At 55.1% G+C, this 24,864-nt stretch overlaps 1 protein-coding gene across 4 annotated transcripts in view; it reads left to right on the top strand.

The window, feature by feature from the left end:
* Positions 1–24,864, top strand: part of NDST4 (N-deacetylase and N-sulfotransferase 4) — a 169,811-nt gene that overhangs the window by 95,879 nt on the left and 49,068 nt on the right. For 3 of the 4 annotated variants that reach the window (XM_070416888.1, XM_070416886.1, XM_070416887.1), the window contains exons 6-7: positions 6,024–6,209; positions 9,841–9,969. The exons of the other annotated variant lie outside the window; for it this stretch is intronic. In XM_070416888.1, the coding sequence (XP_070272989.1) occupies positions 6,024–6,209; positions 9,841–9,969 (315 nt within the window). The remainder of the gene's footprint in view (positions 1–6,023; positions 6,210–9,840; positions 9,970–24,864) is intronic. 4 annotated transcript variants of the gene reach the window in all.

The raw sequence follows: 24,864 nt of genomic DNA, 5'->3' as shown, positions 1-24,864 counted from the left end.
CATTTTCGTATCCTTGCTTTTGGATGAATCCAGAGTTTGCTTGAGGAGCCACAGTGTCTAGCTAAAGGACTGACTTCTCGGCTTTTGTTTTAGGGCAGGGCATTTAACATAGTTCTGGCCAATGAGATGAAAGCGTAACTCATGGGATGGGACTTCCAGGAAAGGGGGTTCGGCACACTTACTCTGCTCTCTGCCCTAGGCCTTGGTTTCTGTCTCTTGCCTTGTTTACAGCCTGACTGGCTGGAACTAAGGGATTCATCGCACGACTATGGAGGAAAGGCTGAGGGGCTCAGAAATGCCACGCCTGGCACGCAGACTCCTGAACCAACCGCCTAGCTCCAGACTAACTCAAGAAAAACAAGCTCTTCTTTGTAATCTACTGTTTCTGTTTTCAGTTTTGTTTTTCTGGCACCCGGTTGGAGCCCCGCGTGATGGGCACATAGCGTTTGCATTTTTTTTTCTCAAATTGCCCTGTTCTCTAAAATTTGTAGACTCATAAAAGGCATATTTATATAGAATACCTGAACGTGATGACCCAACACTCTTTAAGGAGTGCTGATAGTGAGATTTTATGCCTATTCATCAATCAATTATTACATAGCAGTTTTGTGAGCAGATTCTTAAAATAGTCAATAACAGCATAATGAGCTTTCACTGACTTGTTTTAATGTTATTATTTCAATGACCAAACTTGCTTTCAATGCTTAAATGACTGTGACACAGTCAAGAGCCAAGATTATTAAGAGATTTTATCGTTATCTAACTCCTGCTGTACTGAGCGTACACGTTCAAATTAGATAATCCATCAAACACATTAGTTACCATGTTCTTCTTTTTATTTTCCTTTTTTTTTCACTTTTGCATTTTTCAATTTGGAAAAGTCTTTCAGCCTGACTGTTTGTCTTACGCTCGTCTATCCTGGGTGGACATTTCCATCACTCCACTGGTACCTCTTTCCAGTGGACACCTCAGTCCCCACAGCCGTTCCCACGGTAACCTGAGCACTATGAGGCGTGAGAAATTGTTTCCAGGCAGGAGCCAGTGGAGGGGGGGAGAGCTGGTTAATGATGTGGGAGGCGGGGTGGTGCTGGGCATGACGTCATTTTGAGATGAGAGCAGTACCTACAGTTTGATATCCAAATATGATGCCACTTTCACATGATGGTGATAAAATGGAAATGTACTATTTTGGTCTGATTTTTCCTTGAAACATGTCAACATGTCTACAGAGAAGTATAGTAATTGAGTCATCTTTATAGGAAGTTAGTTAAGTGACCATCATTTATTTGGGTTTTTAAAGATGTAGGTACCATTTATTAACATAAAAGTACCTTTAGTAGGTTTGATGAAATGTAACCTATTTGACATGGTAGTCAAGGTTCCATAAAATTGAAGACAACCACAGACATGAATTAATTTAAGTCTTAGAGAGGCCTAGGCCGTCCTGGAGGTCAGATGTAATAATACCCTGAATGTAGCTGAATATTGGAGACGGGAAGGGACAGCCAACCAGAAGGATGGCTCCTACCCACCCCAAACGCTTAAGGCACTTTTCCGTAAATGCATTGAGCTGACATTAAAGGGGGAAACTGACTCCGAAGGGGAATCTCATCTTGGCGCAAAAATAATATTGGGAAGAGGTTCCATCGCTCAGAGAGGGTCATAGTTCATGTAAATCTATGTCTGCAAAGGGATGTGTTTAAATTAGTGATTCTGAACCATCGTCTGTGTAATCATGGGAACATCCCAAACATTTGGGATTTCTCTAAAGTAGAGAATGAAGAGCATTTCAGCCAGCATCACGAAGGACAAGACTCCCTCTTCCATCTCTCTACTTTAGGAGCAACAGGCGCGCGCACATGCACACACCTCATCTTGTACCCACATCAGGGCTTTATTCCATGAACTTAGGCCATCAGGTTTAAGATTTTTAAAAAACAAACCATTCGATGCATGTTGTGTGTAAATGCTCAGGCACTGAGGATGGAGATAAGATCAAGCAGGTGTTGTGTTTGCCTGAAACAAAACTCCACATGAATCTGTTGTGAAAACGGTGTGATGTGTATGAAGGGAAGTTGTTCTGAGTACCTTCTTCTTGCTTGTTTGTGCCGATAGTAACTATGGAAACGAGGTCGCCGTGGGGTGGGCTGTGCTATTCCTCTTTCCACCCGACTCTTCAGCCACTTAAGAATCTTGAATGTCATCACCTCTCCCGGGTCAGACGTTGTGAGAAGCTCTGAACACTTACTACCTGGTGCCGTTCCCCTTGCTGCTGACGTCGACCTTTCCATGCAGCTGAGGCGACGAGGGGGCAGGTGTGGACGTGTCCCTTGTGCCGCCCCCCTCCTCAGTCCTGCTTCCCTCCTCATCAGCTCTGCACGGGCCCCTCGCCAGAGCCTTCCTGGGGTACGCCTGCAGTCTGGGCACTGCCTGGTTCATCCTGGTCCCCGTGAAGCCGCAACCCACTGGCACCCAAGTCTCTCCTCGTCCAGCCGGCACCCCTCAATCTGAATGTGGCCTGACCCGCTCTCAGCGTCTTCACTTTGAAGTGGTGAAGCTGACCCCAAGGGCCTCAACACTGCACAGAGCTCACACACCTGCCCCGTCTTCACACATCTGCCTCCTCCCCACACACTTACCCCTCCTCACACACCTGCCCCTCCTCACACACCTGCCCCTCCCCACACACCTGCCCCCTCCCCACACACTTACCCCTCCCCACACACCTGCCTCCTCCCCACACACCTGCCCCTCCCCACACACCTGCCCCTCCCCACACACCTGCCCCTCCTCACACACCTGCCCCTCCTCACACACCTGCCCCCTTCTCACACACCTGCCCCTCCTCACACACCTGCCCCTCCCCACACACCTGCCCATCCCCACATACTTGCCCTCCTCAAACACCTGCCCCTCCTCACACACCTGCCCCCTCCCCACACACCTGCCCCTCCTCACACACCTGCCCCTCCCCACACACCTGCCCCTCCTCACAGCCCAGGGATGGTCTTCTGAGAAAACTGCCATCAATTAGGAAAGAGCTTCGGGTGCTCCCATGACAACTGTGGCTTCGTCCGGAAGACAAAACGGAAACGTGATCAGAAGCCCTTCTCCTGCCTCTGAAATCGGCCCCCATCCTCTCACTGGCCAGCCCTTGTTTGCACCAAAAATGAAAGAGCAGAGCAGTGTGGGAAATGTAGAATTCTGCTTTATAACCTCTCCAAGTACAATCGGAGAGGGCAGGAGTATGCTCTATTTTTCATCAGAAATACATACTGAAATCAATTCCCTTGGATTACGGACTTGGTCATGGATTTGGTCACAGACGTGGTCATGAATTTGGTCATGAACTTGGTCATGATTTGGTCATTGACTTGGACACAGTGGTAGTGAGTTGTCACAGAAGCTGAGTCTGTGAGTCTAGCAGAGACTTGGAGTAGAATTCTAGCTCTGACATCTGTGAGCATGGCCACTCATGCCCCTGCTCTGAGCCTCAGTTTCCACATCGACAGTGACATCCAGGACACCCCACAGGTCATCTTGAGGACCACATTCCACATGAACGTGTAACACTTCCCGGGGATCGGGTACGAAGCACCTGTAAGCTGATGCGGTTGAAGGAAAATTATACGGAACCTTGTCGGTTACTTCAGGGATTGGGTGCTAATTACAATTTATGCTGTTCTAGTTTTTTAAAAATGGCAACCCTATTTTTATGTAGCCTGTGAGTTAGCACAGTACCTCATTTTCCAATCACCTGGGAACTTGAGGTCATGGGGGAATCAGGTCAAGTTAAACTCACGGCAAACATTTGTGGGGCCACGTCGGCTTGTCATAGTTTCCTCGATCTTGTAAGAGAGGTTGTGTTAACTACTCAAACCTTATCTGAATGTTTATGCTGTCATTTAGACTGTTTCTATAGTCTCAAATGCTTCCTATATTTGCATTGGAGAGCCTCTCACACTTTGTCATTTGGGGATCTTGTGTGAGTCTGATGTCCAGTTCGCTCTTGGTTAACAGTCTGTGTAGAGCCGGCCTTCAGCTCTGGACAGTAACGAATGAAGGCTCCTGGCCAGCAGGCCCGTCGGTCAGTCGCAGGAAAGGGGTGCCTGGGGAGTTACTTTTCATTGTGGGTTATCGTTTAGGTGGGAAAAGCATAAACTCCTAATTACCTGGGGTGATTGATACCCAGCTCGCTCTGGTGATCAGAGGGGGAAGACGACCCTGTGAGCCGTATAACTCTGAGCCCGAAATCAATACGAACAATAAAGTCCCCTGGCTGCCCTGCCTCCTCCTCGCCCACAGAGCGCTTCCCGCCATCCGGGCTGCTTGGTATTTCGATTCTCTCCATGATGTTGCTTCTCATCCCTTTGTGTCTGGGACGTCACCTGTTCACTGAGTGTCCCCGGACACAAATGCAGGCTCAGTCCCTCCAGGGACAGAAAGGAGGGCCACTCGGTGAGGGAAGGCGGTCAGGGCCACATGCTGCCGCTGCTGTTTCTCCTTCTGGGACGCAGCTGCTACAATCCTCCACGTGAGCCACTTGGAAGGGCCCGAGCCTGGAATACCTGCTTTGCCCTTTCCTGCAGATCACGGCCTCTGAGCAGCCCATGCTCAGGGCCACCCCCAGGCAGCGGGCGCAGCCCCTCACCCCCGGCTCCCTCCCGGGGAAGCACACCTGCCTCACCCAGGGCAGCACCTGGGAGCTCCCCGCTGCCAGGCATCCCCTTTGTGACCATTCGCTGGGCATCGCGGCCCCAGGGAGGTGTCAGGACGGGAAGGGCCGCCCCCACCCCTCACCCCACAGCGTCCATGGCTTTGTGACTGGACTTCCCAACCTTCCTCGGCCCGAAAACTCAGCTCCTGGGAAACCTGTGATTCCTCGGCTCCTGCCAGGAACAGAATTGTCCCCGGTGCCTGGCGGGAGACTCGGCTCATTTCATAGCATTGATTTCAAATCCCAGTCTCTCCGGGGTCACTGATCATCACTGATCCTAACAGATGTCAGGAAACGCAGCTCGGTGAGGAGAGGCGGAAGCGGGGCAGTGAGGTCATGGCGGGAAGGACGGGGCAGCAGGAGGGAGGCCCATCCTAGGGGCTGAGTGTGGACGTGACCGGGACACCATAGCCTTGGATCCACACACCGCCGCTCATTGTGCCGGATCCGCCAGGCGCCAGGAACCAGGGGTGCGACTGTGGAGTCAGCACTGGGCTGCGCTGGCTCAGGCACACACACACTGATGCACACTCAACATACACACTCACACACTGCACATATACACACTCACGCTCACACTCACACACACTCACTCTCACACACATACTCACACTCACACACACACTCGCACACTCACACTAACACACACACACTCACACACACTCACTCACACGCACTCACACTCTCACATACTCACACACACTCACTCTCACACACATACTCACACACACTTGCACTCACCCTCATACACACACACTCACACTCACTCACACGCACACACACTCACGCTCACACTCACACACTCACTCTCACATGCATACTCACACACACTTGTACACTCACACTCATACACACACTCACACTCACACACACTCACACTCATGCACACACTCATGCACACACTCATGCACACACTCATGCACACTCATATACACACACACACTGCACATATACACACTCACACTCGCACACACTCACACACACTCACACCACACACACACACTGTGCTCTGTCGTCTCCCGTATTGGGCACGGTAACACTTTTTCTCTGTATCCATCTGAGGAAAGGTGTGTCTTCGTTCTCTGCCCCCAGCTCTCTGCAGTGAGCATTCCGATTCCCCCCACACCCACAGGCCCAGGTGGGCACAGCCGGCCACACCGTCTGAGCTCCATAAGCCGCGAGCTGACGATGGACGTGGCTGCTGTTCCTCTGCTTCTCCCCGTGGGGAGGACGGAGTGTGTCCCCCGCAGAGGCCGCGGCCGCCCTGCCCTGAGTGGCCCCCACACGTGACGTCCATCTCTTTCAGGAGCACGGCATTCCCGTCGACATGGGCTACGCGGTGGCCCCGCACCACTCGGGCGTCTACCCGGTGCACGGGCAGCTGTACGCCGCCTGGAAGCAGGTGTGGGGCATCCAGGTGACCAGCACGGAGGAGTACCCGCACCTGAAGCCCGCGCGGCACCGCAGGGGCTTCGTCCACGACGGCATCATGGTGAGCTCCGTGAGTGGGCACCCCCGGTCCCTCACAACACCCCAACTCCCTCACACAGCACCCAGCTCCCTCACAGCACCCAGCTCCCTCACAGCACCCAGCTCCCTCACACAGCACCCCAACTCCCTCACACAGCACCCCAACTCCCTCACACAGCCCCCCAGCTCCCTCACACAGCCCCCCAGCTCCCTCACACAGCCCCCCAGCTCCCTCACACAGCACCCAGCTCCCTCACACAGCTCCCCAGCTCCCTCACACAGCCCCCCAGCTCCCTCACACAGCCCCCCAGCTCCCTCACACAGCACCCACCTCCCTCACACAGCACCCAGCTCCCTCACACAGCTCCCCAGCTCCCTCACAGCTCCCCATCTCCCTCACACAGCACCCAGCTCCCTCACACAGCACCCAGCTCCCTCACAGCACCCAGCTCCCTCACACAGCCCCCCAGCTCCCTCACACAGCTCCCCAGCTCCCTCACAGCACCCATCTCCCTCACACAGCTCCCCAGCTCCCTCACAGCTCCCCATCTCCCTCACACAGCTCCCCACCTCCCTCACAGCTCCCCATCTCCCTCACACAGCACCCAGCTCCCTCACAGCACCCAGCTCCCTCACAGCACCCCAACTCCCTCACAGCACCCACCTCCCTCACACAGCACCCAGCTCCCTCACACAGCTCCCCAGCTCCCTCACACAGCAGCCCAGCAGTGGTGGTGACAGGCCACATGGGCTGCGCTGGCCGCACGCTGGCCCCTGAAGCTGGGGGGGGGGGGGGGGGGGGGCTTGGCAAGTGCAAGACAAGCTCCACATCCTGGAAAGGGTTTCCCATGCGGAGAGTCCCTGCAGCGTCAAGACTAAAGCTCTGCCCGGGGCCCGGCTCTTCCGGGGAACGTCTGGGTCTGCTTGGTGGTGGTTTTACTGAGCGTTTTCCAGGCAGAGGGGGGTTCATAGGTCAAGAATGCTCCCCCCGCCCTCCCCCCGCCCCCCAAGTCACGGCACCATCACTGACAGTCCCTCCACGCAGCACGGAGTCCGCTTAGCTCCCGACCCCGGCGAGTGTCTTAGGACACTTACCTCTCGTCTCTCCCTCCTTTACTGCAAAAGCGAAGGCACATGCTTTCTCCTCAGGCGCATTAATTGAAAAAACAGCCATGATCTGATGCGAGAATGATGTGTGATTCCTTCATATGAGGACGAAGACAATTGCGTTTTGGATGGAAACATGATTATTGACTGGAATGAAGACATAGTATTCTTTACTTTGAGACAGAATAGCCCGTCTTAAAACGCCTGTCCCGCTACCCGCCGCATAGGCCACGTCCTCGCAGTTGGCTGCCTGGGCCCCAGCAAGCTTAGCACTCTTCTCCCTCCTTTAGATCTTCACACACACCCCACCCCCCAGCCCTCTCTGGGATTCCTCTCAGAATTACCCACCTGTCCTGTCCCTCTGCCTGGGTCCTCGCTACCTAAAACCAAAGGAGAAGCAAAACTACTCACTGTTATTCCCCACGAAGCGTTCATGGCTTATTGTCAATTGATTCCACACACCTCAGACTTGATGGAGCTGTTGATGGTGAGATGGTGGGAGTGATGTTCATGGGACTAGGAGGTATGGAGAGTGTCCCTCCTGTCATTCAGACCAGGGAGAAGGGACCTGCTGTCCCATGGGCTGCATGACCATGGGACATATCTATACTAATAAAAGGGTAATATGCTAATTAGACCAGGAGACCTTCTGGATATCCTTCCGGAAAAAGCCATGGTGGCAGGGCCGAAGCAGAGGCAGTTAGGGGTGATCAGGCTGGCAGGAGAGAACAGTTGGGGGTGAGCAGGCCAGTGTGGGGTGGCAGTTGGGGGTGAGTAGGCCAGCAGGGGTGGGTAGTTGGGGGCAAGCAAGCTGGTGGGGGGCGGCAATTGGGGGCGAGCAGGCTGGTGGTAGGGGCAGTTGAGGGCAATCAGACCAGCATGGGGGGGAGGGGTAGTTGGGGGCAATCTGGCCAACAGGAGGGGTTAATTAGGGGTGATCAAGCCTGAATGGGGGGCAGTTGGGGGCGATCTGGCCAGCAAGCAGAGTGGTTAGGGGTGATCAGATAGGCAGGCAGGTGAGTGGTTAGGAGCCAGCGGTCCCAGATTGCAAGAGGGTTGTCCCAGATTGGAGAGGGTGCAGGCCAGGCTGAGGGACAAACCCCTGTGCATGAATTTCGTGCACTGGGCCAATAGTCCTATATAATAAAAAGGCTAATATGCAAATTAACCAAACCCCAAAAGGACTGGTCGCTGTGAGGCACACTGACCACCAAGGGGCAGATGCTTAACGCAGCTGCTCCCCAGTGGTCAGTGTGCTCCCACAGGGGGAGCACCACTCAGCTAGAAGCTGGGCTCACAGGTGGCAAGTGCAGCAGCAGAGGCCAGAGCCTCTCCTACCTCCGCTGCAGGCAGGTGGTAAGCAGTGAGGGGTCCCAAACTGTGAAAGCCCAGGACTGTGAGAGGGATGTCTGACTGCCAGCTTAGGCGGACAGCCCTGTGGGGTTCTGGTCAGCGGGAGGGCACAGGCCGGGCTGAGGGACTCCCCCCCCCCCCCCCAACAGTGCACAAATCTCATGCACTGAGCCTCTAGTTCTGAAATAAAAACATTCCTTTTAACCAATATTACAGGCATCTGTTTACCTGGACTTTTCTTACAAGCTATCATGGAAATTAAGCAAAGAATAAATAAAATCACAGCTACTCTGTACAACTGGATGCATTTTCCCGTTAGATTAGGAGTAGCTTATTATTCCAAATAAATTCTCAGAATAAAATTACTTACTTGCCTTCTCTGTGGCACGTTCACATTTACAACAGAATTCACCACAGAATATGCCTGAAGCGATCATCAGGTCACGTGACCACTTGTGTGATTGACAGTTCCATTCCGAGGACAGTGAGAACAGCACCAGGCGAGGTGGGGGTGTGACGAGAACCCACCGTGTCCCGGAGCCCAGAGCCGTGTCCCACCATAACTCAGAGGCACGGAGAGGACGCCCAATGGCCCAGAAGTGGAACCTGGGGGAACCCTTCCTTTGAGTTAACTGAACCTGAAAAAGGCCTGAATTTGGCCAACCCTCTCACCTAGTGAGCTCAGGAGGGGGAGGGGGTGATTTATAGGCCTGAGGGCAAAGGCTTGAGCACATGGACGCCAGAAAGATGGACACGTGAGTCTCAGCAAATTCAGGCTGAAACATGGCTGGGGCAGGTGACACACGGACGCTGTCCTACCCCAGACACCTCGTGAGGAGGCGGGGCTTTGGAAAAGACAGCGATGCTGGGAACAGAGGCAGCAGGAGAAGAGGAGCCCAAACAGGAGGTGGAGGGGCTCACGCAAGAGCCACAGGCTGCGCAGGGCGGTGAGGATGGACACTGGACAGCACCATTCCAGGGTCCCTCATAGTCAGAGCCGACTCAGTGGCATGTAACACACACCGTTAGCTTTGAAGTGACAACTCCCTCCATATTTACGTGATCACGCCATCATCAGCTCTCGATTCCTGTAGATCTGGGCATCAGCACCAGGGCAGTGCCGTGGGCACGCGGCGTGCGGCCGGGGCCTGTCAGTGGCGCTGGGTAACGCCCTGTCCCCGTTCCCCCCTCAGGTCCTCCCCCGGCAGACCTGCGGGCTGTTCACCCACACCATCTTCTACAAGGAGTACCCCGGGGGACCCCAGGAGCTGGACAAGAGCATCCAGGGAGGCGAGCTCTTCCTCACGGTCCTGCTGAACCCAGTACGTACCCCCTGACACCCCCTCCCCCTCCCGTAACATTGGGATTCGCAAACGTGCTCCTCATCTTGTGTCTGTCCTCAGCCCTTCCTCAGCCATCACTGGATGAGGCCAGCCCGGCCAGAGAGAAATCAGACCACACGTCCGAGTTGGCACCTCCCTGGTTGTCTTAGAGCCAGGCAAGCTCAGATTTGTTCCAAAGACAGTGTTGGCCCGAGCTGGTGTGGCTGGGTGGATAGAGCATCGGCCTGCGGACTGAAGGGTCTCGGGTTCGATTCCCCATCAGGGCACGTGCCTGGGTTGTGGGCTCTGTCCCCAGTAGGGGGTGTGCAGGAGGCAGCCGGTCCATGATTCTCATCATTGATGTTTCTATCTCCCTCTCTGAAATCAATACAAATAATTAAAAAAAATAAAAATACAATAAATAAAAGACAGTGCTGAGCAGAGCACCCAGGTTTCCCGCAGCCCCTCGGGTGGCTCCTGGCTGAGCTGCAGTGGAGACACATGAGCGCGCTCTGCAGCCATGACCCGTCCTCACTCTGTCGCCAGGTGCTAGGAAGCTGAGTTTGCTTCTGGCTGGGACACCCTGCCTTCCTTCCTGCCCGAAAGTGCTCTCTGTGCAAACCGGCTGCACACACATGGCCACGTGTGTCCTGTGAATGAGGGTCGGCTGAGGCCTCTTTAAAAAGCTCCACCCATTTTATTTGGGGACTCGGGTCTCCAGGTGAGGGGTGCAGACAGCACCTGGTGGTGTGACGTCAGCACGGCCCGTCCAGCCCACGTGGGAGGTCACCCCAGCCCAGGTCAGCGCTCAGCAGGGACACAGGGGCCCGGATGGGCAGAGGGGTCAGGGGTGAGCTCCTGTGCTGATGGAGGCGGACAGTCCCGGGATCTCAGGCCGCCAGCGGGGAACTCCCGGGTGATGGGGAGATGCGGTCCAAGGGCCAGTGGGCGGAGACCCAGGGGAGCCCGTGTTTCAGGTCAAGTTTGAAGGCAGGAATGACCATGGGGAACCTAGCGCTTTGGTCTGTGGGCCAGGCAGGACTTGAGCCCCCGAGGTGACTGCTGGGAGGGAGCTCAGCCCACGGACAGACGGACGGGGAGAAGCGAGCGTTGAGGCTGCTGGACTGACTCCTGTTCCACGTGGGATGGTTCTAGCAAGTCTGCAGGGAATGGGCTGCAGGGAGAAGAGGAGGGGAGGGGAGGGGAGGGGAGGGGAGGGGAGGGGAGGGGAGGGGAGGGGAGGGGAGGGGAGGGGGGGAAGGAGAAGGGAGGGGACGGGGGAGGGGAAGGAAGGAGGAGCAATCACAGGACCCGGCCTTCACCTGGGCCTAGTCCTTTGGTCCAGCGTCGCTTACAGCTTTGTCAGCGTAAATGGCACCTCCTTAGCGTTTCTCCAAAAGACACTGAGGGAACCACCTGTGACCCCGCAGGTGTGAAGGTGTGGCATCCGCCTCAGTTAGGTCATGTGCAAACCCTGAGGAGCGTTTCTATTCTGCCTGTGGCTTCTTCTAGCGTTTTTATGGCTTCCTGTCTTACGCTTAAGCCCTTTATCCATTTCGAGAGTTTATTCTTGGGTGTGGTGCACGTTGGTGGCCTAGTTGCATTGTTTTGCCTGCACCTGCCCCATTTTCCAGCACCATTTCCTAAGAGACTGACTCCATTGGACACGGACAATAGGGTGGTGAAGGCCTGGTGGGGGGCGGGGGGGGGGGGGGGATAAGAAGTCAATAGGGCAGTGGTTCTCAACCTTCCTAATGCCGTGACCCTTTCATACAGTTCCTCATGTTGTGGTGACCCCCAACCATAAAATTATTTTCGTGGCTACTTCATAACTGTAATGTTGCTACTGTTATGAATCGTCACGTAAATATCTGATATGCAGGATGTATTTTTACTGTTACAAATTGAACATAATTAAAGCATAGTGGTTAATCACAAAAACAATATGTGATTATATATGTGTTTTCGGATGGTCTTAGGCGACCAACCCCTGTGAAAGGGTCGTTGGACCCCCAAAGGGGTCTCGACCCACAGGTTGGTGACCCACAGGTTGAAAACAGCTGCAATAGGGGGAAAGGGGACATATGTAATACTTTCAACAAGAAAAGTTTTTCAAAAAAGAGCATTTGTGTTCTAACCGAGCCCACTCCCAGAGGAGAGGTCTGGGTGCATTAGGGAGGCGCCCGTCAACGTTTCGGGGGGATGTGTGTTTGTAGCGGGAAGCACTCGAGGTCCCAGACAGATGAGCAAGTTCTCCACCCACCGTCCGGACCGACCGTGCGTGGGAAAGCGAGGTCTGGGCCTTGCGAGTAGGATGGGTGATACTCGGGTTGGTGCGAACTCCGAGGACAAGCGACCGTTCGAACTTCCCTTCTTCCTCTCGTTGGTGGTCGGCATTCCCATACGGCCGTTTTCTCTGTGGGCTCCTCTCATCTACACGTGTCTGTCCCTGAGGCTGGCTTTACGATGCGGGTGAAAGGATGAAGGAGGCGGCGATAGTACCTACGCAGACGATAATGTTAACACCCAGCTTCGCCGGGCACCTTGCAACGATAGGCCAAAGCCAGCGAGATAGGAGGTGACAGGGAATGATGGGAAGGCCCCCAAGTTGCTCTCTTAGAAAACAGTGGTATCATTTCAGCTTTAAATAGGGATAAACATCATGTAAGGACAGATGACATCGGCCAGGGAATAGTACGGGCTGCATCGCGATGCGCTTGCCTTGTTGAACTGAAGTTGTCCGGACCATCGGTCGCCAACCACTGGTGTCCTTGAGGTCTGAAAGGCTGGCGACCGCTGGTCCAGACAACTGAGGAGTGTCTGTTTTGTGTTGTTGTTGTTTTGTTTAAGAGTGTCTGTTTTGTGGTGATGTGGAACCTGTCGCTTTTAGCATCTCCTCTGATGCGAAGAGTCTGTGATTCTATTCCGATCCAGGGAGACCTGGTACATACATCCTTTCATTGTAAAACGTACAAAATGCAAAGGGGATTCAGTTCTGTTTTTTCTTTCCTTTTATATTTTCCCACTGCTTTTTTAAAAATATATTTTATTGATTTTTTACAGAGAGGAAGGGAGAGGGATAGAGAGTTAGAAACATCGATGAGAGAGAAACATTGATCAGCTGCCTCCTGCACACTCCCCACTGGGGATGTGCCAGCAACCAAAGTACATGCCCTTGACTGGAATCGAACCCGGGACCCTTGAGTCCACAGGCCGATGCTCTATCCACTGAGCCAAACCGGTTAGGGCTTCCCATTGCTTTTTAGAGAGAGTGGAAGAGAGAGGGAAAGACAGAGAGAAACATCCGTGTGAGAGAGACACATCGATTGGTTGCCTCCTGCCCGAGTCCCGACCAGGGCCCAGGCCGGGGAGGAGCCTGTGACTAAAATGTGTGCCCTTAACCGGAATCGAATCTGATCCCCTTGGGTCTGCAGGCTGGCGCTCTATCCACTGAGCCGAACTGGCTAGGGCCAAAGTGGTTTCAATTTTAAATACCACAGGCCAACAGTATACATTTGGTTTTGCTCTGTGAGTGTGAGGCGGTAGGAGAGGGTGCAGTTAGCATGCAGACAATGAGAGGATGGGATGAGCGAGCGGGAGAGAGGCAGGGGTGAGGCCCCCAGGGGAGGGGACGCAATCCTGTCATGTGGGTGCTGGCCGCACTGTGGCCGCCAGACTGCCCGGGCCATGTGAGTCTGGGTACTTTCCGGAGTCATTTGTAGGGACACAGCCTCGGAGGCCAATTACAGCTGGGACAGTCTGCGGGGGGATGTACCCGTGTCCCTCTCCAGGGTGCCTGACAGTGGAATCAGCAGCCTCGCAGTTCTTGCCCGTGGCGGGAGCTCGCCGCCTGAGAAGGGACTGGACTCTGTAACCTGCGATGTCCAGCGGCCGCCCTGCCATCAGGGGCCCACGCGGTGCCAACCCCAGCACGTCCCTCCTGCTCCCAACGCTGGGTCCACGTTCCTGGGCGTCGCCCCCAAACCAGACCCGCACCCTTTCTGTGCCTGAAAGTATGGGATACGTTTTTAATGTTGCCTCTTGCTGCATCCTGTGTCCTTACGCGTGCCGAGATGCCCTCCGTTCCTAACAGACCCTGAGACGGACCACGCACACTGGGGCTCGGCCCGCATCCTGGCTCGCGGGGGCACCGCCAGGAGCGGGCTGCCTGAGTTCCTCGGTGCCAACTCGCTCTGCCCAAACGCATCGGGCGATTGAAAATTAACTGCGAGGAGGCCCCCCTGACTGGCATTTCCAAGAGCAGCCGGGCAGCCGCCACTTCACATTCAGACGGCTCCCGCCTCTTCTCAGGTGCCCGCACGGCCTCCGCACATGTTGGCATTTCCCTGCCCGCTCCGCACTGTCAAATGCTCGCCTGTGTTTCCCTGGTGCCAAATCCTCCCTGGATTTTCAATGCAGTCTTTGTTCCGACAGGAAGAAATGTACTTTAATCAGGGGTGAGCTGAAGCAGCGTGTGCCAGGTGAGCCGCGTCGCTCAGGCCCAGACACGTCCCGTGAAATGCGCAGGCGGACAGCGCGAAGGAGGGGGCGGCTCAGCAGAGGTGTCCCCGCGGCTGGCAGGCGGGAGATGAATGTGCCCTCCGGGGTGTAGTTCCCCCCCCCCCCCAGCCGCCCCCGCCTCATTTTGTTTTCCTGCTGCACAAGAACAGTGTGAAAATGGAATTTCCCAAGTTTTCTTAATGAATATGTTTAAAGAGGCTCAGACTCTAGAATTCTCTCCAGTGGTGATGCTGGAGCAGAAAACCTACTACGTGTTCCCAAGAGCAAAGCGGTGCCTAAACTCCCCATCGCTGGCCTGTGTGGGTGAACTTGAAGCTGACCCTGGAGCACAGTGGGGCAGCAGTGACATACTTCTCCACGTGCTGCTGCTGGGCCGCACACTCCTGGGCCGCACACACCAGGCTGCACACACCTGACTGCACACACATGACTGCACACACCAGGCTGCACACAACTGACTGCGCACACCTGACTGCACACACCTGGCTGCACACACCTGACTGCACACACCTGACTGCACACACCAGGTGGCACAAACCTGTGCTGAACACACCAGGCGGCACACACCTGACTGCACACACCTGACTGCACACACCTGACTGCACACACCTGGCTGCACACACCTGACTGCACACACCAGGCCGCACACTCCCGGGCCGCACACACCAGGCTGCACACACCAGGCTGCACACACCTGGCTGCACACACCTGACTGCACACACCTGACTGCACACACCTGGCTGCACACACCTGGCTGCACACACCTGACTGCACACACCTGGCTGCACACACCTGACTACACACACCTGACTACACACACCTGACTGCACACACCTGACTGCACACACCTGGCTGCACACACCTGACTGCACACACCTGGCTGCACACACCAGGCTGCACACACCTGGCTGCACACACCTGACTGCACACACCTGGCTGCACACACCGGGCTGCACACACCTGACTGCACACACCGGGCTGCACACGCCAGGCTGCACACACCTGACTGCACACACCTGACTGAACACACCAGGCAGCACACACCTGACTGCGCACACCTGACTGCACACACCGGGCTGCACACACCTGACTGCACACACCAGGCTGCACACACCTGGCTGCACACACCTGGCTGCACACACCAGGCAGCACACACCTGACTGCGCACACCTGACTGCACACACCAGGCTGCACACACCTGGCTGCACACACCTGACTGCACACACCGGGCTGCACACGCCAGGCTGCACACACCTGACTGCACACACCTGACTGCACACACCAGGCAGCACACACCTGACTGCGCACACCTGACTGCGCACACCGGGCTGCACACACCTGACTGCACACACCAGGCTGCACACACCTGGCTGCACACACCAGGCTGCACACACCTGACTGCACAAACCTGACTGCACACAACCTGGATGCACACACCAGGCGGCACACACCTGGCTGCACACACCAGGCTGCACACACCTGACTGCACACACCAGGCTGCACACACCTGACTGCACACACCTGACTGCACACACCAGGCGGCACACACCTGACTGCACACACCTGGATGCACATACCTGACTGCACACACCTGAACTGCACACACCTGGCTGCACACACCTGACTGCACACACCTGACTGCACACACCAGGCGGCACACACCTGACTGCACACACCAGGCGGCACACACCTGACTGCACACACCTGGATGCACATACCTGACTGCACACACCAGGCAGCACACACCTGACTGCGCACACCTGACTGCACACACCGGGCTGCACACACCTGACTGCACACACCAGGCAGCACACACCTGACTGCACACACCGGGGCTGCACACACCTGACTGCACACACCAGGCTGCACACACCTGACTGCACACACCAGGCGGCACACACCTGACTGCACACACCTGGATGCACATACCTGACTGCACACACCTGACTGCACACACCTGGCTGCACACACCAGGCGGCACACACCTGACTGCACACACCGGGCTGCACACACCTGACTGCACACACCAGGCTGCACACACCTGACTGCACACACCTGACTGCACACACCAGGCGGCACACACCTGACTGCACACACCTGGATGCACATACCTGACTGCACACACCTGACTGCACACACCAGGCGGCACACACCTGACTGCACACACCTGGATGCACATACCTGACTGCACACACCGGGCTGCACACACCTGACTGCACACACCAGGCGGCACACACCTGACTGCACACACCGGCTGCACACACCTGACTGCACACACCTGACTGCACACACCAGGCGGCACACACCCTGACTGCACACACCTGACTGCACACACCTGACTGCACACACAGGCTGCACACACCTGACTGCACACACCTGGCTGCACACACCTGACTGCACACACCAGGCTGCCACACACCTGACTGCACACACCTGGCTGCACACACCTGGCTGCACACACCTGACTGCACACACCTGGCTGCACACACCAGGGTGCACACACCTGGATGCACACACCTGGGTGGCACAAGGAGCTCCCCGCTCTGTGTCTGTCCATCTGGGAGCTCCCAAGGGGAGTGGCCGGGCTGAAACCGGCTCTCCGACATCCCCTGAGGGGTCCCAGATTGTGAGAGGGCACGCGCAGGCCAGGCCGAGGGACTCCACCAGTGCACAGTTTGGCTGGGGAGGGACCGTGGGAGGGCTCCAGGGCATGTCTGACTCATCTTGCTCAGTCCTGATCGGCTGGACCCCAGCAGCAACTAACCTGCTGGTGGGAGCATCTGCCCCTTGGTGGTCAGTGCACGTCATAGAGAGCAGTTGAGCAGTCTTAGCATATCATTAGCGTATTATGCTTTGATTGGTTGTTTGGTTGTTCTGCCGTTTGGTCTATTTGCATATTACCCTTTTATTATACAGGATAAATTCAGGTCCAGCTGCTCTCCCAGCCGAGCTCCGGGCCTGGTCAGGGTCATGGAGGCAGTGAGCCTTCTGAGGCTGGGGGCTCAGCGCCGGAGAACCGCCTCCCACGGGGCCAGCACAGACCTGCTGAGGGTTGGAGACAGAGGGAAATCCTATTTCCATTCTCGGGAAGACTGCACACATCCCTTCTTTTCCCTGGATCTGCTGTTTAAACTTCTCTTCGAGATTTGTTGGCCTCGCCTCTACAAAAGCACATGAGTCACCAGTCTCGTGACTCACAGTCCCAGCTGGGCCTGCACCCTCTGGGGTCCTGGGACCCTGAAAGGCGGGACCAACAGCTCCGGGGTGGGGGGCTGGGGAAGCCGTGCTGCCTCCCAGTCGGCCAGCTCGGGTTCTGTGGGATTCCCACTGCGGATCCTGGAAATGAGGACTTCGAAGGGGAAAGGGCGCCAAGGCCTCAGAGCAGGACGTGCCTGTCTGCAAACCCGCCCTGTGCCCCGTCCAGCGGGAGGAAGGAGCCGCCCTGTCCCACCGACGCATGGACGCCCTCCTCGCGCCCCGCTCTCCCAGGTGCTGCAGGCGGGCACCTGATCCCTACACGCCCAAACCCAGAACAAGTCGTGAAATTACGTTGTTTTTTCCACTTCATTTCCCTGGGAAAACAAGTGAGAGCAGCAGCACTGCGCGGGGGGCTCTGTTTCATGGAGCGTGACCGCGGCATTTCTCTTCCCGGAGCGCGTGGCGGGCGGGCCGGCGCCTCAGCAGGACGCAGCCTCCTGCTTGTGTTCGTGTTCGTTGCCAGATGAGGCTTTTCGCTGCTTTGAGTGACGTGATGGGATGTGATGTGATGTGATGTGATGTGATGTACAGGTGTTAGGGGCACGGTGCTCTGGGCCTCGGGGGTCGTTTGGAAGTGAAACAGCGAATTCGTGGCAATGAGAACAATTCCTCCATCGGCGTGACCTGGACGGTGGGTGGGGAGCAGCGAGGCAGGGGCTGAGGTCACAAGGTGGAAGTGGAAGGTGTGTGCTTTGTCTGTGAGTGTCCCCCCCCCCCCGCCCGCCCCGCCAGAGTAAAATTCTCAACTGTATTCTCCCTTCTGCCGACCATGCAGTATCGGAGCATCCCCATGCGCCCGGCTTCCTGTCCGAGGGCCCGCGTCTCGTTTCCCTTCTGAGGTGCGGTCACGGGGGAGGCCATTTGGGTCACTTTGCTGGGTCCCACTTGGGTTTTTACTGTTTCTCTTTCCCTGCCTCTCCTCGGAGTCAGATATTTCAAAGGTAAAAATATGAACTCTCTTCTTTTTTTAATGTGTTTTTATTGATTTCAGAGAGGAAGGGAGAGGGAGAGATATAGGAACATCAATGAGGAAGAGAATTATGGGTCCGCTGCCTCCTGCACACCCCACTGGGGATCGAGCCCGCAGCCCGGGCGTGTGCCCTGACCAGGAATCGAACCGTGACCTCCTGGTTCACAGGTCAACACTCAACCACTGAGCCACGCCAGACCGGCTGAACTTTTTTCTAAAACATGTCGATAGATTTGTATTTTTGTATTTCAGGAAATCGAATTACTTGTCTCAGTTTTTTCCTGAGTGGCTAGTGTACTGATAGGATAATGTGTATTCATCTAATTGCTAAGTTGCTGGCATTGGTTGAGGAATTGTTTGTCATCCTAACCAGAGGATATGTTTTTATTGGTTTTTGAGAGAGGAAGGGAGAGGGGGGAAAGAGAGAGAAACATCAATGTGAGAGAGAAACATCGATTGGTTGCCTCCCATACTCACCCAGGCCAGGGATCGAACCCACTCCCCAGGCATGTGCCCTGACCAGGACTCGAATTCACAACCTTCAGGGGCTCAGGACGACCTTCCAACCCCCTGAGCCACACAGCCCAGGGCACACTGAGGAGTTTGCTTGTTTTTAAGTCTTACCATTTCCACCCACACAGTCCCATCAGGAGCTGTCACAGGGTCCTGTCACTGAAGTTAGCTTGCATTGATGTTTATTTATTACACTAGAGGCCTGGTGCATGAAATTCATGCACAGGGAGCGGGTGGGGGGTTCCCTCAGCCCGGCCTGCATCCTCTCACAATCTGGGACCGCTGGCTCCTAACTGCTGGCCTGCCTGCCTGATCATCCCTAACCACTCACCTGCCTGCCTGATCGCCCTTAACCACTCACCTGCCTGCCTGATCGCCCCTAACCACCTCTTCCTCGGCCCCCACCACCATGGCTCCATCCAGAATGACATCCAGAAGGTCATTTGGCTGTCCAGTCTAATTAGCATATTATACTTTTATTATTATAGATTTTCTCTGAGATTTATCTAATCTGTTTTTTGTTGTTGTTGTGTTAATCTTCACCTAAGGATATATTTTCCCATTGATATTTTTTAGAGGTAGAGTAAGAGGGAGGGAGGGAGGGGAGAGAGAGATAAGAAAGAGAAACATTGATGTATTCTGCTCTCTGAGCTGTTGTTAACTGACGGCATCTCCATCATTTAAAACCGCTTCCTCCGGGAGCAAACGGAGCCACGGACGCGGCTGCCTTGTCAACGTGCTCGTGTTGCTGCACGAAGTGCCCAGGCGTTGCTGGCAAAGGCCTGTGCTTCTGTTGTGGGTGCTGCTGGCTTTAGGCTTTTATTTGTATTTTGTTATGAGCAGTGAGGTTTGCTGGGCACAGAGGGTCCGCGCGTCCTCAGCGCCTAATGGTCAGCACGGCCGCTGTGCGCGTTTTGCTGCCAACGTGAATGAATGGAGTTAGAGTGATCTCCGTGTTCGGGACATAAAAATCAACGGCACGGCCGGCCAGTGTGGCTCAGTGGTTGAGCGTCGACCTAGGAACCAGGAGTCAGGGTTCGATTCCCGGTCAGGGCACAGGCCTGGGTTTTAGGCTCGATCTCCCGTGTGGGGCGTGCAGGAGGCAGCCGATCCATGAGTCTCTCTCATCATAGATTTTTCTCTCTCTCTCTCTCTCTCACTCTCCCTTCCTCTCTGAAGCTAATAAAAATATTGTTAAAAATAATAATCACAGACTTTTAATAACAACCAATGAAGCTTTTTAAATGAACTTTTGGGAGAAAACAGCGGCTTTGTCCCACTCCGTGTAGTGTGTTTAATGAAGTGTTTTCTGCATCAGAGAAAAACAGAAACCCCTCCGAAGGGGCTCTCCCACCCGAGAAAAGCCACTATTCACCTGATCTTCCAGCCGCGACACCCGGCGCCGATGCTCTGCCCGTTCTCCCTGGTAACAGAGAGAAGTTTCCGGAGGAGGAATTAGTTTGCTGTCCCGCGTGTTTATCTGCGCTTCTCATGAGTGGCATTCACCTCATCGCCTCCGACCTGCTGTCCGTGGGGAGAAGACAGAACCGTGAGAAATAAAACCAAATCCACACGCACGCCGCTCACTGGCCCCTGGGGCGGCCCCCGCTTCTGAGGCTCCATCCTGGGACGTCTGCCTGTGTCCCCAGGTGCAGTGACAGCTGCCCGGGGTCCAGGAGGTGCAATGAGAGCCGTGTTCCTGCCACTGGTCCCCAGCAACACCTCCCCCTGCGGCCACTGGTCCCAGCGACACCTCCCCCTGCGGCCACTGGTCCCAGTGACACCTCCCCCTACAGCCACTGGTCCCAGTGAGACCTCCCCCTGCGGCCACTGGTCCCAGTGACACCTCCCCCTACAGCCACTGGTCCCCAGCGACACCTCCCCCTACAGCCACTGGTCCCCAGTGACACCTCCCCCTGCGGCCACTGGTCCCAGCGACACCTCCCCCTGCGGCCACTGGTCCCCAGCGACACCTCCCCCTGCGGCCACTGGTCCCAGCGACACCTCCCCCTGCGGCCACTGGTCCCAGCGACACCTCCCCCTGCGGCCACTGGTCCCAGTGACACCTCCCCCTGTGGCCACTGGTCCCCAGTGACACCTCCCCCTGCGGCCACTGGTCCCCAGTGACACCTCCCCCTGCGGCCACTGGTCCCCAGTGACACCTCCCCCTGCGGCCACTGGTCCCAGTGACACCTCCCCCTGCGGCCACTGGTCCCCAGTGACACCTCCCCCTGCCGCCACTGGTCCCCAGTGACACCTCCCCCTGCGGCCACTGGTCCCCAGTGACACCTCCCCCTGCGGCCACTGGTCCCAGTGACACCTCCCCCTGCGGCCACTGGTCCCCAGTGACACCTCCCCCTGCGGCCACTGGTCCCAGTGACACCTCCCCCTGCGGCCACTGGTCCCAGCGACACCTCCCCCTGCGGCCCTTATGAAAGGGGCAGGGGGTTCGCCATGACTTCAGTGCAGTTTCTTAAGTACAAGAGCAATTCCCTCCTGATTGTAATGAATTTGATGATGACAAGAGGTCAGGAGACTACAGGGCGGTGAAATAACAATCACAATTATGTAAAATCTTCACTAACCGGCCTCTTAGGGGAAACAGTGCTGAGGCTGCCAAGGGGAAAGAGTCCAACACGGACTATATTTTATAAATGTCCCCCATTTCCTGTGCAAGAGGAATGGGGCACTCGATCCTTCCCTCCCGCACGCTGTCCATTCACCCCACACGCTCCCTGTGCGGTGTCACCATTCCGGCCGCATTCCGGGGGAATGAGAAACGACGCTGGCGCCGGATGCGGGGATGACCCGTGGGGAGACGGGGAGACGGGGAGACAGCACGACACGCGGCACTCAGAGAGTGACGTGGGAGGGGGGTGCTGGTCAGGGGGGTGCTGATGGTCAGTGACGTGGACCCCGAGGGAAGAGGGCAGTGGCGGAGAGGCCCTGGCAGAGCAGCTGTAAGGACCGTTCAGAGTCCTGGGGTCCCTGAGGCGCCGCGAGCAGAGGAAGAGGGTGAGGGACCACAGGCGGAGTCGCAGGACCAGAGCGGGCCATGCCTTGGAGGCCATGGGCGAACTTTGCATTGTGTTCTGCATATTTTTTAATTCTGTTTTTATTGATTTCAGAGAGGAAGGGAGAGGGAGAGAGAGAGAAACATCAATGATCAGAGAGAATCATGGCTCGGCTGCCTCCTGCATGCCCCCCACTGGGGATCGAGCCCACAACCCGGGCCTGTGCCGTGACTGGGAATCGAACCATGACCTCCTGGGTCACAGGTCGAGGCTCGCCCACTGAGCCACACCGGCCGGGCCCTGGGTGTATTTTCACGAGTGTGTGTTTACGTTTTTAAAAAGACTCTGTATTTACACACCAGGATGGGAGCCCTGGGAGGTTTGACTGGGAGCCAAGGCAGGAAGATTCAGTTTGGGAGGAACCAGTCTGACTGCAGGATGGAGACGCATCAGGAGCCGGGGAGGCAGAGCTAGGACTCGGGGTGAGCGGGACCTGCAGTGCCAGCCATGGCCAGACCCCGCGCTGTGCACGAGTTTATTTAGTGAGGGATTCGCATGTGAAGTGTGGGAGGAGGAGGGGCTGGTGATGTCCCCAGAGGTTTAGCTTGAAGAGGCGGATGGATGGCAGCATTGAGTAAGATGTGGAGTGTCGCCATGGTTGGTCGCTCAGTGGTTAGAGCATTTGGCCTTAGCACCAAAGGGTCGCAGGTTCAATTCCTGGCCAAGGGCATGTACCTGGGGTGCAGGCTCGATCCCTGGCACAGGTTGGGTCGCATGTAGGAGGCAACCAATCAATATGTCTCTCTCACATCAATGTTTCTCTCTCTCTTTCCTCTCCTTCCCTCCCTCCCTCATATCCACTCTCTTTAAAAATCATTGGGGGGGGGGGGAATATCCTCAGGTGAACATTAACAAAAAATAAAATATTTTAAATTTAAACCAAAGGATGCAGAGTGCTGGGAGAAGCAGGCTGGGGAAGGGGCTACCCCGAGTGCACGTACCGGTGACTTGATTTTAGGTGCATTTCCAACACCCACAACATTCATCGTGGGCTGTGTGAGTCCACGGTCAGCCCCAAGCAGGGACGTGGTGGCATCGAGATGGCAAACAAAGTTGTGGGTCTGGCAGACCTGCCAACAGAGCAGAAGAGACGCAATACAGAGACACAGTCCATTTCCACCAGATGTGCAGACATTACCCAGACACTGCCTTCCTCGTTAGTGGTTGCCAGGAACACCCTCGCATTTTCTCTTCTGGTTACTCATATCACTTTTTATTTATTTACTAGTGGACCAGTGCACGAAATCCATGCACATTAAAAGGGAATTAATTAGAGGAAATATTTAATATCGCTATTTGCCCTTTCTCTATAATACAAGTGTCAGAGATGAAAGAAAATTAGTAAAATATGTATGAAAATCTCCCTCCTGTCAGAGTCTGGGGTGCGCCGCAGGACCAGAGTCAAGGCCCCGCCCACCTGCACATGCCTCAAAATTGCGCGAGACCCAAACCTGGCTGGCCCCACCCCTGTCAAGCCCCGCAGGGCAGTTGGCACAGCCTCAGATCCCGCAGCCCAGCCTCAGGTTCTCCAGCCCTGGCACGAGGGCACGAGGGTGTGACAACCATTTGCATATTAGCTCTTTATTATATAGGATTTACTTACTTATTTACCTTTATTGTTGAAAGTATTACAGTTGTCCCCAGTGTTTGCTTGGGGTTCCCCCCCCCCTTGATCCCATCCACCCTACACCTGCCCCTCCCAGGGCTTCACCACTCTGTTGTCTGTGTCCATGGGTTATGCATATACGCATATGAGCTCCCTGGTTAATCACTCCACTCCTTCCCCCTCACCCCTGCCTTCCCTCTGAGATTCCACAGTCTGTTCCATGCTTCTATGTCTCTGGATCTATTTTGTTCATCAGTTTATTTTGTTCATTAGATTCCACATATGAGTGAGATCATGTGACACTTGTCTTTCTCTGACTGGCTTATTTCTCTTAGCATAATACTCTCCAAGTCCCTCCATGCTGTCCCAAAGGGTAAGAATTCCTTCTTTTTTACAGCAGCGTAGTATTCCATTGTGTAGATGTACCACAGTTTTCTAATCCACTCATCTTCTGATGGACACTTAGGCTGTTTCCAAATCTTGGCTATGGTGGATTGTGCTGCTATGAACACAGGGGTGCATATATCCTTTCTGATTGGTGTTTCTGGTTTTGTGGGATATATTCCTAGAAGTGGGATCCCTGAGTCAAATGGCAGTTCCATATTTAATATTTTTAGAAAACCCCATACTGTTCTCCACAGTGGCTGCACCAGTCTGCATCCCACCAGCAGTGCACAAGGGCTCCTGTTTCTCCACATCCTCACCAGCACTTGTCGTTTGTTGATTTGTTGATGGTAGCCATTCTGACAGGTGTGAGATGGTACCTCACTGTTGTTTTGATTTGCATTTCTTGGGTGATTAGTGACTTTGAGCATGTTTTCATATGTCTCTTGGCTTTCTGAATGTCCTCTTTTGAAAAGTGTCTATTTAGGTCCTTTGCCCATTTTTTAATTGGATTGTTTATCTTCCTTTGGTTAAGTTGTATGAGTTCCCTGTAAATATTGGAGACTAAA

This window comes from Myotis yumanensis, unplaced genomic scaffold (genome assembly GCF_028538775.1).
Source record: "Myotis yumanensis isolate MYYU_CA2020_CCGP unplaced genomic scaffold, mMyoYum1.0.hap1 SCAF_5, whole genome shotgun sequence".
Lineage (NCBI taxonomy): Eukaryota > Metazoa > Chordata > Mammalia > Chiroptera > Vespertilionidae > Myotis > Myotis yumanensis.
Note: the sequence above shows the minus strand (reverse complement) of the source record. Positions and strands in the feature narration are given on the sequence as shown.